General features: G+C 43.2%; 1 protein-coding gene across 1 annotated transcript in view; it reads left to right on the top strand.

The window, feature by feature from the left end:
- TM7SF2 (transmembrane 7 superfamily member 2) overlaps positions 1–18,101 on the top strand; it is a 74,709-nt gene that overhangs the window by 52,483 nt on the left and 4,125 nt on the right. Inside the window, exons 4-9 of the mRNA XM_068259993.1 lie at positions 733–787; positions 4,449–4,643; positions 5,643–5,746; positions 6,988–7,107; positions 8,456–8,624; positions 11,637–11,717. Coding sequence (XP_068116094.1) covers positions 733–787; positions 4,449–4,643; positions 5,643–5,746; positions 6,988–7,107; positions 8,456–8,624; positions 11,637–11,717 — 724 coding nt within the window. The remainder of the gene's footprint in view (positions 1–732; positions 788–4,448; positions 4,644–5,642; positions 5,747–6,987; positions 7,108–8,455; positions 8,625–11,636; positions 11,718–18,101) is intronic.

Below are 18,101 nucleotides of genomic sequence, written 5' to 3'. Positions count from 1 at the left end.
ACAAAGAAAATCCTGAGGAGATGGACGTACTATGTTTACAGAGCCAAACTAATACAACGGGCATACAGCTGTTCTGGCATAGTTTCTCCTCATCAGTGCTAGGCATTGATTCATACAACTCTATGTGGTGGGACTATTGCAGTCAGGTGTTACAGAGTACCCAGCTAGCTCATGGTGACTGAAAACAACTAGGACATCACAAAGGGACTAAAAAGCCCCCTTACTAAAAAATAAGCTATGCTAAGTATACATTTGCCTTCTCAGAAGACAAGGTATTGGCAATTATACACAATTATGCAGCTTTGGGTGTGTAAGTAAGATGCATTCCTGCTGTGTATGTTACCTTAGGTAATACTTATTGGAATTTTTCTTGAAGAGTAACGTATAAGCTTTTAACATATTTACAGATTTGTGCGCCGGGGACCTCCCCTTTCGGCAGTCACTTGCCAGTTATGGATTTAGCTACCGATACTTGCTATATTCTCGGTTTACAATAATATTCAATAACTGCTGCTGCAGGGGACAGCAATTGTCCTCTGAATAACCCCCCCAGGTTTCATTGGTACAGATGTAATAGATGCATTGGAGGGAGTCCATATGTTCACTACAGCATATTTACCTTTCTTACTGAATGGATATTGTACTGATATTGTTATGCTGGGGATGTGTTCTGTAAATGTTCTATGTGAGCATCTCTCATGTAATGTAAATTCTTGATTGCTTTGTGAACAGATTACTGAGGGAATTGCGCTGAGGGATAACACCCGCCTGAAATATAAAATAAATGGTGAGTTCATTTGCTGAAAACTTGCATGCACGCAAAGTACACTTGTCAAATATGGAAGCTTTCATAGCTGCAATCTTGAAAGTTCCAGGTCCAATGCTTCTCCCTGGAACCAGCATGCACAATATTAGAATCTTGCTTGCACATCTGTACTGGGTGAATCAGAATCAACTTTATACTCCAAGTAAGCTGATGGTGTGCCTGGAATTATCTGTGGTACACATGGCAGTGGCAGTAGAACAAATAGCAAACACAGCATAGACCTATAGCAAACACAGCATAGACAGAAAGGGATCGCATAGACACAAGCTTGAGAAGCATACAAATTTATAGCATAGAGGACAAGAATAAGAAAACTATCATACTACCATGACAAATATACATTTATTAAGTTCTCCATCACTTCTAAAACATTAGTAAAGGAAGTATATATTCAAGATTAGCCTGACCTCTTCTTGCTAGGAAATCAGTGGTATAGAAATCAGCTCATGCAGTCTGCCACTAATAGATGTTGCTACAACCAGATTCACAAAAAATGTGGGAACCCCTCTGTCACCATGTGTTGTCAGCCTCTAGTTCTGGAGAGATGTAACGAGAATCCTGATAGCTGTATACGGAGCAGTGCTTTTCAGCGCTACTAGATTTGGGCGCAGCCGGCGCCTCCAAAGACTACAATAGGAATCACTCCTATTGCAGCGCTCAATGAGTAACGTCGGCTCCGTCTTCTGACGGAGCCGAGGTTGCTTAAAAACACAATAATTCGGCCTCCAGCAATTGCTGGAAGCCGAATTATGTCATTCCCCCACTATCCATGGCGGCCTGGAGGGGGAATAGTAATTAAAACGGCCCGGACTTGTGCAGAAGCAAGATCAGCCGTATAACAGCTGTATCCTGCGCCCAAGTCTACCGGCGCCGATTTCAAATGTACTCGCTGTATAGGCTCATACTGACTCACAGAGATGGGCTGCTTCTCATGGCAATAGCGAGTCAAATGGGCAGTGTTGACAAACTACTCCTGTATCACTTCTTAGCACTGCACGTCTGTGCTTGTTTTTGCATGGATTATAATATGTGATCAATAACTAGTGTACTTATTTCATAATGAAAAACATCAAATATACCAGCACACCATATTGAAAAAGAAAAAACGCTCTTTTATTGAGCCATCATGTCCACAAAGATACCGACAATTGTTTCGGGGGCCTCGCAGGGTCCCCCTTCATCAAGGCGCGTGGTTACATAACCACACGCCTCTTTAGCACCACAAACAGTATAGAGATGAAACCAGAGCCGGAACAAGGTCCTCCAGCACCCAAGGCTGAGACACCAAAGTGCTCCCCTCCATCCCTCCCACCCCAGCCGTCACACACTGATTGCTATTAGATAAGAGGTGCCCCAGGGCCCCAACACCTTAATCTCTAGTTATCTGGCTTGCAGTCACTGCCATGTATCCCCTTTTCTTATTTCTCTCTGCTTCAAGCACAATAGGGGAATGATAGCTGAGTGAGTTGTGCGCCCCTACTACACTGGAGCCTCTGCCTCTAAGCTGGAGCCTCTCTCGCCTCTGCCTCGGCCCAGTCCTGGATGAAACTATTGACTCTTTAGCCTTCTCCTTATTTTTAAGAAAGTGACAGATGCACTATCATGGGCCCATTTCACTTCACCTTTTCTCCTAAGTTTTCTTCTAGGTGATATTTCCACACCTTATCATCAAATTTCCCTTTAAGCCACCAGACAGCAAGAAAATAGTCCAAATAATGTTAACAATACCTTTTGGTACTTTTTCAATTGCTGAGTGCTGAAGAGTTATTAAAAAAAAAAGATGACTCCTAAACAAATAGCTATGGTGCGTAATCAATGATTTGATCATGGTCGCTCGCACAAGCAACGATGACATGCTAGATCTACTACCCCTCGTCCCTGGAACCCTTTCCTACTGTCCCTTCCTTCCTCTTTTCTAACTTTTTCCTCCTCTACTTTCTACTATCTTCTATACAACCACTTTTTATCTTTCAACCCATCTTCACTTATGACAGTATAGTGGATGTTAAGACGCTAGACTTTTACACTGATGTGTTTACTGTTTTTGTAACAATATTTGTGCTGCTTGGAACTCTGCTGTATATTTGTTAGTTGTATCTATGTTCCCCTTGTCGTCTTATTGTGCTTTGTAAAGCGCTGCGGAATATGTTGGCGCTATATAAATAAAAAATAATAATAATAATAATAAAATTGATTGCATGCAAATGTATTTCTCTTTCTATTGCACACTTTGGCACTTTTGTTGCAACTAGAACCTAATGTGCTGTTCCTAGCTTATGCTAGGTAATTAGCAAAACCTATCTCGCTGGAGCTTAGGTTTCAAAGCTATAGGTACTGGACAGGCATTGTAGACTAGTCCTCTCCCGACCCCTTACGGGTTAGAGTTGGTAGATGGACTATCCTGTAAGACAGCGTTTAGGAACTTCTTGTCTGACTATTTATTGCAATAGTTGCTCTACTCACAGATAAGTACATTGAGATCACTAGTGTCATACTGGTTTTTGTTTGCTCAGGTTAAGATGAGTCGATTGTTAACTCTTTATGCTGTTTCTGTTCACTGATGTTGAAACATGTTCTTGTTGAAAATTGATCTGTACTACTTACAAAACTTTTCAATAAAAAACAATTGAAATTAAAAAAAAAAAAAAAAAAAAAAAAGATGAAAAATTATCTCCTTGGAGAAATCTTAGGTGAAAAAGTGAATTGAGTAAGGGCCCATGTCTAATATGCAATTTACTTTTTCTCCTGCGTTTTCTCCCAGGTGATAATTTCACACCTCATCATAAAATGCCCTTTAAACCACCAGCAACAAAGAAAATACTCAAAATAACTTTGATAGTACTTTTTTACGTACTATTTGGTATTTTTTTTTCAACTGTAAAATGCTGAAAAGTTATTTTAAAGAGAAAGTGAACATTATCAACTAGGAGATACCTCAGGAGGAAAGGTAAAGTGCATATGGGCCCACGAGAGAAAACTGAGGCATCCATTGTTGACTGTACTGCTGTCTTGAATCACAGAGTGACTGTACTACTTTCCAGAGTCACAGAGTGGCTGTATTTCTTATTTCTGTGCATTAAAACCATTAATTTCATGGGTTTACGGACCTTGTCCTTATTCAAGCAATCAGCTTGCATGGAGTCACACAGTGGCTGTACTACTGTCTGCAGTGACAGAGTGATTGTACTACTGCCTGGAGTCACACAGTGGCTGTACTACTGCCTGGAGTCACACAGTGGCTATACTACTGTCTGGAGTCAGACAGTGGCTGCACTATCTGGAGTAATGCTGGATACACACGGTGCGTTCGCGCACTCGATTTTCCTGTCGATTCCCGTCGATTAGTTTATTTCCAACATGTCCGATTTGGATTTCGATGGATCGTTAGGTCGATTCGCATGCAAAGTATGCCGAATCGACCTAACGATCCATCAAAATCCAAATCGGACAAGTTGGAAATAGACGAATCGACGGGAATCGACGGGAAAATTGAGTGCGCGAACGCACCGTGTGTATCCAGCATAACAGAGTGGCTGTACTACCATCTTTGGTCAGATTGACTGTACTACTGTATGGAGTCACAGAGAGTGTTCTGATATTTGTTATATTTGTATCTCTGCAGCATTTCATGCCTTCCTGGTGACTGCCGTCATAGCTGGAATAGCAGTGGCGATCCAGTTACCTCTCTCATATGTATATGACCACTTCCTGCAGTTTGCAGTGGCTTCTGCACTGTTGTCTTTGGCTCTCAGCATCTTCCTCTACATGAAATCGCTGGCTGCACCAGAATCTGCATTGGCACCAGGCGGAAATTCAGGTACATTCAGCACAATAATGAATGTAATTGATGACTTTCTTGTTTCCATGCATTAAAACCATTCATTTCATGGGTTTACGGACCTTGTCCTTATTCAAACAATCAGCTTGCATTAGGATAACTGAGCACATCTGTTTATAACTTACAACTTGTCAGCTTGGAATGCATGAACTGGTTATCATGCAGTTTTATCTGTAGATATTCTTAAAGTTGATTATATTAAAAACTGTAGCATGTATACTGGGCATTCTACATCTGAGCACATTCTGAACACTTGCTGACTTATCCTTTGATTGTAAAATTCCAGGTGATAAATGCCAGTCTAATTCTACTATGATGAAGTATATACTATATAGAAAGAGTTCATTGCACAAAGCATCCAGACAGACCCCTGCTGTCATCTTTTAGTGTAGCTATTGGATGAAAGAATAAAGACCTAAAAATAATTCAACTAGTTACCATGGAGACACAATGTTAGCTGTTTTACTTAAAACATACTTGAAGTGACAAATGGCATAATTATATAAACATAGAGTATATATAATACCAATCCTGCTTAGAACTTGCCTGTATTCCCATTTTTGTTTTTCCTTGCAAGGGCTACTAAATCCATGCTTTACCTATGGTGATGAGGCACTAAAATTAATAGTCGAATGCAGAGTACAGCTGCTTGAAAAGTAGTTAGAGATCAAAACATGTATTTGGCTGAACAAACACTTGATAACAGGAGACTGCTGAAAAGGTCAAAATGGTATTATTTCTTATTTCTCTGTGTTGGAGCTGAAAGAACCAGACTTTGTCACACTGACATGGCTTCTATTTACCCTTTATACTACACGACTTGGCGCCCTTAAGTTAAACATAAGAATGTGAAACTCCAGAAAAGTTCTGTTTAGTATTACTATCTAATTATTTCAGGTCAGATTTGCTTTAATTGCGCTTCTTCTCACTTCCTTTTTTTGATTACTCATATGTTGTTTTTGTGTACGCTGATTTAAGGTAATCCCTTATATGATTTTTTCATTGGACATGAGCTAAATCCTCGCATCGGCTCCTTTGATTTGAAATATTTCTGTGAATTACGACCTGGACTTATTGGTTGGGTGAGTACAGATGACCTTTTTCTCAGTGCTCTAACTTATATTTCACTTAGTCATGTTCCGTGACCTGAATTATGAATGGATGATTGTGGTTGACTAGGATGGTAGGACAGGTGAAAAATGTGGGTGGGTAAGACGTGTGAATGGAAGAGAGCACAATAGCGGTGATGAGAAAGATGGAGAGCTAGGCAGGCTATACAATGAGCATTCTTTTGGTTGGAGTTGCTCCTGTATATCAGAACTCATGGAGTTGCATATAACCAGTTTATACAAGCGATAGACCTGTAAGGCTCTAATTTGCTGGTTATAGCTTTGTGCTGATGTATTTTCCTGTGTCGGCTAAAGTGATCGGAGCCTTACAGATGTATCATGTGATCAAACCGATCACATCCGTCTCTGCAAGTTCTGTTACACATGAACAAACCTATTTGTGGAAACAACAAATCTTAAAGGGAATCTGAAGTGATAATAAACTTATGATATAATGAATTGTATATGTAGTACAGCTAATAGAACATTAGTAGCACAAATATGAGTCTCCTAGTGTTTTCAGTACAGGAAGAGTTAAGAAACTTCACTTGTTATCTATGCAAAAGCGACTTCTCTGAACTCTCTGACTAATTTATGCTGGGAATACACAGTTCTTTTCTGCCGTGCGTTTCTCCTCTCGATCGTTTTTGCCGCTCGATTCTGCAGTCGATTCTCTTCCGCTTGTTTTTCTTATCTTTTTCAATTAATTTCTATCAGAAAACAAGCGGCAAAAGAATCGAAAGGGAGATCGGACATGTCGTAAATTATCTATCGAACCATCTTCTCCCCGAAAAGATGAACCGTGTATTCCCAGCATTAGTCAGAGAGCAATGTTATTTTCTGAAGCACTTATACTTCAAAGAAACAATGAAAGACAACTTCAGATAAGATTTTAAGTTCAAAGTGTCATTAGCTCTGCTCTGTTTCATAGTTTAAAACGCAGAGTGTAGTTTGTAAACTGCAAATATTAGAGAATTATACAATGTTTTAAAAAAACCCTATGTAACTGAAAATAAAAATATACAACTTTTTCTTTGCTACGTATGTTCTATTAATTATCTGTACTACACATACAATTCATTATATCAAACGTTTTTTATCATTTTAGTGTCACTTTAAAGGTGGCCACTAACGATCCAATTTCTAGCGAAAAATTGTGATCAGAAATTCTGATCGGAGTGGTCCTTTCTGACATGTCACCTGTTTCTCTCTAGTGTCTGATCAACCTGTGTTTCCTGATGAAGGAGACTGAGCTCCGGGGTTCCCCCTCACTCTCGATGATCTTGGTGTGCGGATTCCAAGCTCTGTATGTTGTGGATGCTCTTTGGCATGAGGCAAGTCATATATTCTGGATTATAAACCTTGTTTGTAACTGAGGAAAATGATTGTCCTGGCTATAAACTGGGTACCTTTACTCCCCTACTGTTGTAGCTGCTATGTCTGGTGATGCCACTACTCCACAGCCTCCACTCTGGTGTCCTGCTTCAATTTGTCCCTCCTTTCTTATCTCCTCAGAGCTTGCAGGTCATGCTGGAATAAGATTTGTTTCACATTTCAGCCATCGGATCTCCTGATGCCAGCACCTGCCCATACACGTCCTCTGCTTGCATCTGCAGTGTCTACCGCTGAATGCTTTGCAAATGCCACTATCCTGACTTTTTCTGGCTTCCACTGCAGGCCACCAATAATAAGACTATATGATGGTGGCCAGAATAGGAAGGCAGAGTAATGCTAGATTGTGAGCCCCTCAGAGGGACAGTTAGTGACAAGACTATATACTCTGTACAGTGCTGTGAAATATGTCGGCGCTATATAAAGTACTAAAATAAATAATGTTAGCGTCAGACCTCCCGGAAGAGGCCACTGCAGACAGCATCTGAAGAGAGAAAATTTAGCAGCTAGAATAGCAGCAGCTTTACACATACCCTACCGTCATGCTGCACTGCACACGTTACCATATGTGCCAGTGAGAAGGGAGAACCAATGCAGACAGGAAAACAGGAAGCCCCTGGGGTAGCCATAAAATGATGGCACTAGTTAATTTGTTTTTATAAACCCTTTTTGAAATACACAAGGTAACATGATCTCCTGTTTCACTGCTGAACTATGTTACTTCATTGATTTTCTTGATATAATTGCACATTCATTGCACTAGGCTTAACAATAAGCAGTTCACCTTTTTTAATCTAGTATTACCTGTATTGTACAGTTGATCTTAGCTGTTGCATCTACATTTGGAAATATAAGTAATAAATTACATTTCTAGATACCCTAAGGAATTCTGTTTTTAATGGTAGAGAAAGCTACATGAGAGGTAGTTATAACAGCGTGTCGCATTGATCTAATCTTATGTAGCCAGATTTTCTGAAATCTTTTGGAAATCCTCCTAGCACTGCCTGCTGGGCCACCACCCCCTTGACACTGGTACACATAGTGATGGGCCGGGGGGACACCGGCTAAGGGGCCATCGGGGAATTGAATGCCATTACTGCCGCGCTCTGTGTTCAGCACAATTGATAGCTTTGCGCACAGTATTTCAGTATTAACCATGGACCATTCTTCACAAATAGCTTATAGGCAGGACTTGCTGACTCCATATATTTGAATCTTTCAGAATCTGTAACATAAGCGTGAGTCTTCATTGTATTATTATTACATGTTTCATGTGTCTTTTTCCACTAGGAAGCAATCCTCACTACCATGGATATTGTGCATGATGGCTTTGGCTTTATGTTGGCATTTGGTGACCTGTGCTGGGTTCCATTCACCTACTCCCTGCAGGCATATTTCCTAGTGCGTCACCCGCAGGAGCTGAGCACCGCTGCCGCCCTTGTTATAGTTCTCATCAATGGTATGAGCTTTGTTCTTTTTTTGCGTGTGTGTGTGTGTGTGTGTGTGTGTGTGTGTGTGTGTGTGTATATGTATATAAATATATATTTATTTATTTTTCAAAGACACACATTTTTTTTATTTTTTTTTGGCCCGATCCAATCATTTTCTTGATCGGAAGTAGGATCTGAAGAAAATTGCATAGTGAGTACCAGGCCTTAAGCTCAGTTCCCACTTGCGCTGGATCACGTGCGGCCAGCAGAAGCAAGCACTGTATTATCCCTTCCAGTGGTCTACTGTAGTCCAGCTGGAGCCTGGGGCAGATGTGTTAGCACCATAGGCTATGTGGTGAACTCATTTGCCTACCCAGGATTATCGCTGACCGCACAGAGGTCCGGCCTGCTTACTGCAATGGATCCCACGGATTCATTGCAAAGTGACAAGTGTAAACGGATCCTATTTATAAAAGGAGCCTGTAGATAAAAAGATTAAACAGAGAGCCCAATATAATGTAGTATGTACTGGAATTGTGGAAAATGAAAGGGTAAGTATATGGGTTACCGTCCAGGTAACCACTTGTATAGGCAGGTGGGGAGTATTAGACCTGTCCCCACTCAGGATTAAGAAGTCGCTCTCTGTAGATTAGAAAAAAGGAACCAAGTCCCCTCCACCAAGGGTGGACACAATAATTGTACAGTTGTACAGAGGCGCCAAAAGGAGGTAAAACGTTTTTTTAAAAAGAACACTGGGGGGTTAGTAGTGGACTTGCCTCCCCAAAGTTCAACAAATAATTTATTTACATGCTCCGGGTGGGTTTTCAGTTTAATGGCTGTGTAATGGCTGCCGCTTGTTCCAAGAAGGTAAGTGGCAGCTGGGGAGGGAGGGGGGTTGCAGCAGACTATACTGGGGGAACCTTCCTTGCTAACCTATCCTGATGGAACCTACCTGGCTAACCTATACTGAGGGAACCTACCTGGCAACCTTATACTGGGGGAACCTACCTGGCAACCTTATACTGGGGGAACCTACCTGGTTAACCTATACTGGGGGCACCTACCAGGCTAACCTATACTGGGGGAACCTACCTGGCTAACCTACCTTGCTGAAGCTCTGTTCCCCACTTGAGGGAAGTTTTTGCAATGAGTGGAGAACAGACAAAAACAAGTCCTTTCTCAGGTCCTTGCAAAATTGACAGTGAACAGCTCCTTTTATAATTGTACAGATGTACAGAGGCGCCCAAAGTATAAAAGGAGGTAAAACTGTTTTTAAAAAAAAAACACTGGGAGGTTAGTAGTTGGGTTACCTCCCCAAAGTAGACATAAAATGCTGTTGATGATTTCAACAAATACAGTGGGATGCAAAAGTTTGGCCAACCTGTTAATCGTCATGATTTTCCTGTATAAATCGTTGGTTGTTATAAAAAATGTCAGTTAAATATATCATATATGAGACACACAGTGATATTTGAGAAGTGAAATGAAGTTTATTGGATTTACAGAAATAGCGCAATAATTGTTTAAATAAAATTAGGCAGGTGCATAAATTTGGGCACTGTCATTTTATTGATTCAAAAACCTTTAGAACTAATTATTGGAACTCAAATTGGTTTGGTAAGCTCAGTGACCCCTGACCTACATACACAGGCTCAGTTCAAGTTAAGGCTTGAAGTGGCAGACCAAGAAAAATCTCGGTTAAAAAGAAGCAACGAATGGTGAGAACAGCCAGAGTCAACCCACAGACCAGCACCAAAGACCTACAACATCATCTTGCTGCAGAAGGAGTAACTGTGCATCATTCAACCATTCGGCACAATTTGCATAAGGAGAAGCTATATGCAAGGAAACAGCATGTAGCGTGGATTGGAGGGTTGGCCCTAGAGCTGCGCAGCCGCAGTCGCAGCTAAGCGGACTGTGCAGCCGCGGCCAGCTCATGCAGCCATCTTTGTGCAGGCAGGAGAGCCCGACCCGGGCCATGAGGTTGGGAGGACGGCGTCCTCCGTGCCTTAAAATAGGATGCAGGTAGTTAACTTTTTTTTATAATTTGGCCTCGGAAGTCCTTTAAGAAAGCATTGGGAAGCTTCTTAAAGTGAACCTCTGGACTAAAAATCTACTCAGCAGAACTGAAAAAGCTTGGTGTTTAACAGTTTCACAGCATCAGAACTTTGTTTTTCTTACCAAAGCATTATTTTTAGCTGCATTTTTATCTAAGCTCCACCCATCAAAGAAAAAAAGCCCGGGCTTTTTTTCCCTGATGCTGTGCAGAGCATGATGGGATTTCCTATGTTGTTATTCACGTTGCCTAGCAACTGGGAGAGGTGCTCAGGACACAGGACAGTTGGAACTGTGTCTCATGCTCCCTGTCACCTCCTTTCAACCAAAAAGATGGCTGCCATCATAAAATCAAAAATTTTCCTGTTCTTTTAAACCTATCTATTTTAATTAACATAACTAATGTAACTTAATGACAGTATGTTTGTTTAGGCTGGAGTTCCTCTTTAACAATGTGCAGAACAGTTCCCCCTGCTGGTAAGGACAGTTTAAGAAGAAAAAACTGTCGGTAATGCTTTGATAAATCTGGCCCAGTTCTAGCTCCTCCTCACTTAAAACAGTTTAGGAAGGAAACAGCATCATCTAGTGGCTTTTTAAGATGCCTGAGAGTTCTGCACGGAGTTCTACAAACCTACCTACAAGCATTTTGTCTCAGACACTCTTGATAAATCTGGCCCAGACACTCTTGATACATTTGGCTCATTGTCTCATTCCTCCCTGTCTCCTCCTTTCAACCAAATAGATGGCTGCCCCCATGAAATCACAAACATTTGCCTGTTCTTTTAAAACAGGGTGGGTAAGAGAATATATTAGCTATTTTAATTAACATAACTAATGTAACTTAATGACATTATGTTTGTTTAGGCTGAAGTTCCTATTTAAACAAATGTTATTTTGGATTTTTGCTGATTTCATGTTTTGTGTCAAAAATTGCCAAATAACGATATCAATTGTTTTCTAAGATTATTTCTCTTTGTTTCCACCAGCTATTGGCTACATTATTTTCAGAGGCTCAAATTCACAGAAAAATGCTTTCAGACGAGATCCTTCAGATCCAAGTGTTGCTGGTAAGATAGTGCTCTCCCGGCATGCAGTAAAGGTGCTGTGTGGTAATGTGACATTTGGTAAATAGTGTGGGTTGTAGTCATACAAACTCTGGCAAAACACTTACGGTAAATGCCTGGCTATTGCTTGTAACCGGTGCATCAAAAAGCTATGCTGCTAAAGATGGCGGCTTGTAACCGCACTGATGTACCTGAGAATAAGCCCTTATTAACGCTGGTAATTTCTTAGTCTTAAATTGGATCTCTTCAAACAAATCTCCAGATTATCAACTTTATCGCATCTGCTGTAATATCAGCCTTTTTTTTTTCTATATTAGCAAGGAGTTTTGAATCTGGATGATACCATGTATTGGCTAACTTAAAGATGAATAAACAGTAAGCTTTCGGCTTATAAAAAGCCTTCATTGGACTGGTTCCTGACAAAATCTGAAAAACACAGCTTATATATACTGACACATGGAGGAAAAACATTTTTTAGCAAAAAAAAAAATAAACATAAATAAATGTAAAATGCCTTAACTGTTACTGCAGGAGGCTTTCCCAGGCATTTTCTATATTAGAAGCTTCCCGAAATCATCTTAATTTGATCAGCGAAGCCAGATGGAACTGTAGTTAGTTCTGTTTTTAAAAAATATTTTGTATGTTGTGGCAGACCTCATCAGGGAAATGTTAATAAGTTTATTGGCTGCTTTACCTGGCGATGTAACCTCAAGAATGACTGAGATATTTCTAACTGGTGGTGCTGGCATTGACGTTTCATCCTGCATGCAAGTGCTGGTGTGCAAGGATTATCAGGAGATTCCCAGAACAAACTTCTTCCATCTGTACTTTGTCATGCACTCTTTCCTCAGAGGCCCAAACCCTCCCCCAATGCATTAGTGTTATTGGGGGTAGCGTATGCTTAGAGCAGAGCCTGAGGAACCATGCATGCACCCACCACCACCATTTGACCCTTAAAGAGTAACATAAAAGTAAGACTACAGAACTAAATCCAATATTTTTTTTACTCTACTTTTACCTCTAACTTGATCACACTGTCCTGCAGAAGTGACTGTTCATATTTGCCCAGCATTTATGAGTTGATGGTAAGTCTTTCAGCACTAGCTTTGGCATGTGGATAGGCAGAGGCAAGGTTCAGCAGCAGTGTGGGTCTTGTATTTGAAGCAGGAAATTTGGACACCCACTATCGTAAGAAACTTGGGCGCGGCCGTAGGCGTCATTATAAATAGCGGCTATAGTGTGAAATTTTGGCGCCAGATAAATAGCAAATTTCACACTATAGCCACTATCTTAATGGTGGCGGACTGGAAGCAGGGGTCGGTAAAGTCTAGGCATGGGGAGGGTGTGTTTAAAATTTAGGCGTGGGGAGGGTGTTTTTAAAGTTTAGGCATGGGGGGGGGTGTTTTTAAAGATTAACCACTTGCCGACCGCCCACTGCACAGGGCGGCCGGAAAGTGGATCCCGCAAGGACCGCCGCATGCACAGAGGCGGTGGTCCTTGTACGGGCATGGGCGGCGCGATCGTGTCATTCGTGACGCGATAGGCCGCCGGGGACTGGCTCCGCCCACCTCGCACTGTAACCCGCCGGCCGTTCGGAGGCGCCGGCGGGTTACTAGCACCCGGATCGCTGCATACAAAGTGTATAATACACTTTGTAATGTATACAAAGTGTAATATACAGGCTGCCTCCGGCCCTGGTGGTCCCAGTGTCCGAGGGACTACCAGGGCAGGCTGCAGCCACCCTAGTCTGCACCCAAGCACACTGATTTCCCCCTCCTGCCCCCTGATCGCCCACAGCACCCCTCAGACCACCCCCTGCCCACCCCCCAGACCACTGTTTGCACCCAATCACCCCCCCCTAATCACCCATCAATCACTCCCTGTCACTATCTGTCAATGCTATTTTTTTTATGCCCTAAACTGCCCCCTGCTCCCTCCTGATCACCCCCCCACCCCTCAGATTCTCCCCAGACCCCCCCCCCCCCCCCCCGTGTACTGTATGCATCTCTCCCCCTGATCACCTGTCAATCACCCATCAGTCACCCCCTGTCACTACCACCCATCAATCAGCCCCTAACCTGCCCCTTGCGGGCAATCTGATCACCCACCCACACCAATAGATCGCCCGCAGATCCGACGTCAGATCACCTCCCAAGTGCAGTGTTTACATCTGTTCTCTACCCTAAAAACCCACTAATTACCCATCAATCACCCCCTATCACCATCTGTCACTGTTACCTATCAGATCAGACCCTAATCTGCCCCTTGCGGGCACCCATTCACCCGCCTACACGTTCAGATTGCCCTCAGACCCCCCCCCTTATCAATTCGCCAGTGCAATATTTACATCTGTTCTTCCCTGTAATAACCCACTGATCACCTGTCAATCACCCATCAATCACCCCCTGTCACTGCCACCCATCAATCACCCCCTGTCACTGCCACCCATCAATCAGCCCCTAACCTGCCCCTTGCGGGCAATCTGATCACCCACCCACACCAATAGATCGCCCGCAGATCCGACGTCCGATCACCTCCCAAGTGCAGTGTTTACATCTGTTCTCTACCCTAAACACCCACTAATTACCCATCAATCACCCCCTGTCACTGCTACCTATCAGATAGACCCCTATCTGCCCCTAGGGCACTCAATCACCCGCCCACACCCTCAGAACGCCCTCAGACCCCAGCCCTGATCAACTTGCCAGTGCATTGCTTGCATCTATTCCCCCCTCTAATCACACCTTGAAACACCCATTAATCACCTCCTGTCACCCCCTAGCACACCTACCCATCAGATCAGGCCCTAATTTGCCCCGTGTGGGCTCCTGATCACTCGGCCAAACCCTCAGATCCCTCTCAGACCCCCTTCCGATCACCTCCCCAGTGCATTGATTGCATCTATTTTCCCCTCTAACCACCCCCTGAGACACCCATCAATCACCTCCTGTCACCCCCCTAGCACTCCTATCCATCAGATCACAACTTGTCATCTAAAAGGCCACCCTGCTTATGACCGGTTCCACAAAATTCGCCCCCTCATAGACCACCTGTCATCAAAATTTGCAGATGCTTATACCCCTGAACAGTCATTTTGAGACATTTGGTTTCCAGACTACTCACGGTTTGGGCCCCTAAAATCCCAGAGTGGTATAGGAACACCACAAGTGACCCCATTTTAGAAAAAAAGAAACCCCAAGGTATTCTGTTAGGTGTATGACAAGTTCATAGAAGATTTTATTTTTTGTCAAAAGTTAGCGGAAATTGATTTTTATTGTTTTTTTTTTCACAAAGTGTCATTTTTCACTAACTTGTGACAAAAAATAAAATCTTCTATGAACTCGCCATACACCTAACGGAATACCTTGGGGTGTCTTCTTTCTAAAATGGGGTCACTTGTGGGGTTCCTATACTGCCCTGGCATTTTAGGGGCCCTAAACCGTGAGGAGTAGTCTAGAAAACAAATGCCTCAAAATGACCTGTGAATAGGACGTTGGGCCCCTTAGCGCACCTAGGCTGCAAAAAAGTGTCACACATGTGGTACCGCCGTACTCAGGAAAAGTAGTATAATGTGTTTTGGGGTGTATTTTTACACATACCCATGCTGGGTGGGAGAAATCTCTCTGTAAATGGACAATTGTGTGTAAAAAAATCAAACAATTGTCATTTACAGAGATATTTCTCCCACCCAGCATGGTTATGTGTAAAAATACACCCCAAAACACATTATACTACTTCTCCTGAGTACGGCGGTACCACATGTGTGGCACTTTTTTACACCCTAAGTACGCTAAGGGGCCCAAAGTCCAATGAGTACCTTTAGGATTTCACAGATCATTTTGCGACATTTGGTTTCAAGACTACTCCTCACGGTTTAGGGCCCCTAAAATGCCAGGGCAGTATAGGAACCCCACAAATGACTCCATTCTAGAAAGAAGACACCCAAAGGTATTCCGTTAGGAGTATGGTGAGTTCATAGAAGATTTTTTTTGTCACAAGTTAGCGAAAAATGACACTTTGTGAAAAAAAACAATTAAAATCAATTTCCGCTAACTTGTGACAAAAAAATAAAATCTTCTATGAACTCACCATACTCCTAACGGAATACCTTGGGGTGTCTTCTTTCTAAAATGTGGTCATTAGTGGGGTTCCTATACTGCCCTGGCATTTTAGGGGCCCTAAACCGTGAGGAGTAGTCTTGAAACAAAAATGACCTGTGAAATCCTAAAGGTACTCATTGGACTTTGGGCCCCTTAGCGCAGTTAGGGTGCAAAAAAGTGCCACACATGTGGTATCACCGTACTCAGGAGAAGTAGTATAATGTGTTTTGTGGTATATTTTTACACATACCCATGCTGAGTGGGAGAAATCTCTCTGTAAATGGACAATTGTGTGTAAAAATAATCAAACAATTGTCATTTATAGAGATACTTCTCCCACCCAGCATGGGTATGTGTAAAAATACACCCCAAAACACATTATACTACTTCTCTTGAGTACGGCGGTACCACATGTGTGGCACTTTTTTACACCCCAAGTGCACTAAGGGGCCCAAAGTCCAATGAGTACCTTTAGGATTTCACAGATCATTTTGCGACATTTGGTTTCAAGATTACTCCTCACGTTTTAGGGCCCCTAAAATGCCAGGGCAGTATAGGAACCCCACAAATGACCCCATTCTAGAAAGAAGACACCCAAAGGTATTCCGTTAGGAGTATGGTGAGTTCATAGAAGATTTTATTTTTTGTCACAAATTAGCGGAAAATGACACTTTGTGAAAAAAAACAATTAAAATCAATTTCCGCTAACTTGCGACAAAAAATAAAATCTTCTATGAACTCGCCATACTCCTAACGAAATACCTTGGGGTGTCTTCTTTCTAAAATGGGATCATTAGTAGCAGTGGCGGCTCCAGCTTCAGATTTTTGGGGGGGCTCAAAGGGGGCACGAGGGCTGGCAGGCCGGGCTTGGGGAGGGGGGGGGAATTTGCGCGCGCTGCGGTGAAAATTTGGGCGTGGTCATGATGTCATGTGGGCGGGGCTAACTTTAATGTAGTTGTACCAGCTAACGTAGTTACATGAAAAAAAAATGAAGTAAACGCACATAATGACAGGTAGCCTTTCACCAGTAAATGCACATAAGAATCAGCTTTTCAGCAGTTAATGCACGTAATGACAGACAGCGTTTCCTCATTAAATGCACATAAGAGACAGCTTTTCACCAGTTAATGCACGTAATGACAGACAGTTTCCCCATTAAATGCACATAAGAGCCTGCTTTTCACCAGTTAATGCATGTAATGACAGACTGCGTTTCCGCAGTAAATGCACATAAGAGCCTGCTTTTCACCAGTTAATGCACGTAATGACAGACAGTTTCCCCATTAAATGCACATAAGAGCCTGCTTTTCACCAGTTAATGCATGTAATGACAGACAGTTTCCCCATTAAATGCACATAAGAGCCTGCTTTTCACCAGTTAATGCATGTAATGACAGACAGTTTCCCCATTAAATGCACATAAGAGACAGCTTTTCACCAGTTAATTCACATAATGACAGACTGCGTTTCCGCAGTAAATGCACATAAGGGACAGCTTTTCACCAGTTAATGCACATAATGACAGACTGCGGTTCCGCAGTAAATGCACATAAGGGACAACTTTTCACCAGTTCATGCACATAATGACAGACAGTGTCCCCAGCATAGGTAGCCAGGTGTATAGATGTCCCCAGTATATGTAGCCAGGCGTATAGCTGTCCCCAGTATATGTAGTCAGGCTGGTGGTGGTGGGCTGGGGGCCCCAGGGCACCTCAAGCCTGACTGGTGGTGGGCTGGAGGCCTCATGCCTGCGTGGCTGGTGGGCTGGGGTCCCAGGGAAGCTCAGGCCTGGCTAGTGGTGGTGGGCTGGGGGCCCCAGGGCAGCTCAGGCCTGGCTGGTGGTGGTGGGCTGGGGGCCCCAGGGCAGCTCAGGCCTGGCTGGTGGTGGGCTGGGGGCCCCAGGGCAGCTCAGTGGGTGCCAGTGGGTGGGGAAGAGGGTGCCAGTGGGTGGGGAGGAGGGTACCTGTGGGTGGGGAGGAGGGTGACACTGGGTGGGGGAGAAAGGTGCCAGTGGGTAGGAGGATAGTCTCAGTGGGTGGGGAAGAGGGTGCCAGTGGGTGAGGAATAGGGTGCCAGTGGGTAGGGGGGTCGTCAGTGGAGGGGGGAGAATGCCCGTGGGTGGGGAGGAAAGTGCCCCTGTGTGTGAGGAGATTGCCCTGGGGAGAGAAGACAGGAAGAAAATGATCGAGGCGCCAGCCGCGCTAATAAGGGATGCGGGAGCCTGCTTTATTCCTCCCTCCCTCCTCCCTTCCTCTGAATGCCCCCACCTGCTGTGAATGTCCGTCCC

This window comes from Hyperolius riggenbachi, chromosome 11 (assembly GCF_040937935.1).
Source record: "Hyperolius riggenbachi isolate aHypRig1 chromosome 11, aHypRig1.pri, whole genome shotgun sequence".
Lineage (NCBI taxonomy): Eukaryota > Metazoa > Chordata > Amphibia > Anura > Hyperoliidae > Hyperolius > Hyperolius riggenbachi.
The sequence above is the reverse complement of the archived record's forward strand: the minus strand, read 5'-3'. Positions and strand labels throughout refer to the sequence as shown.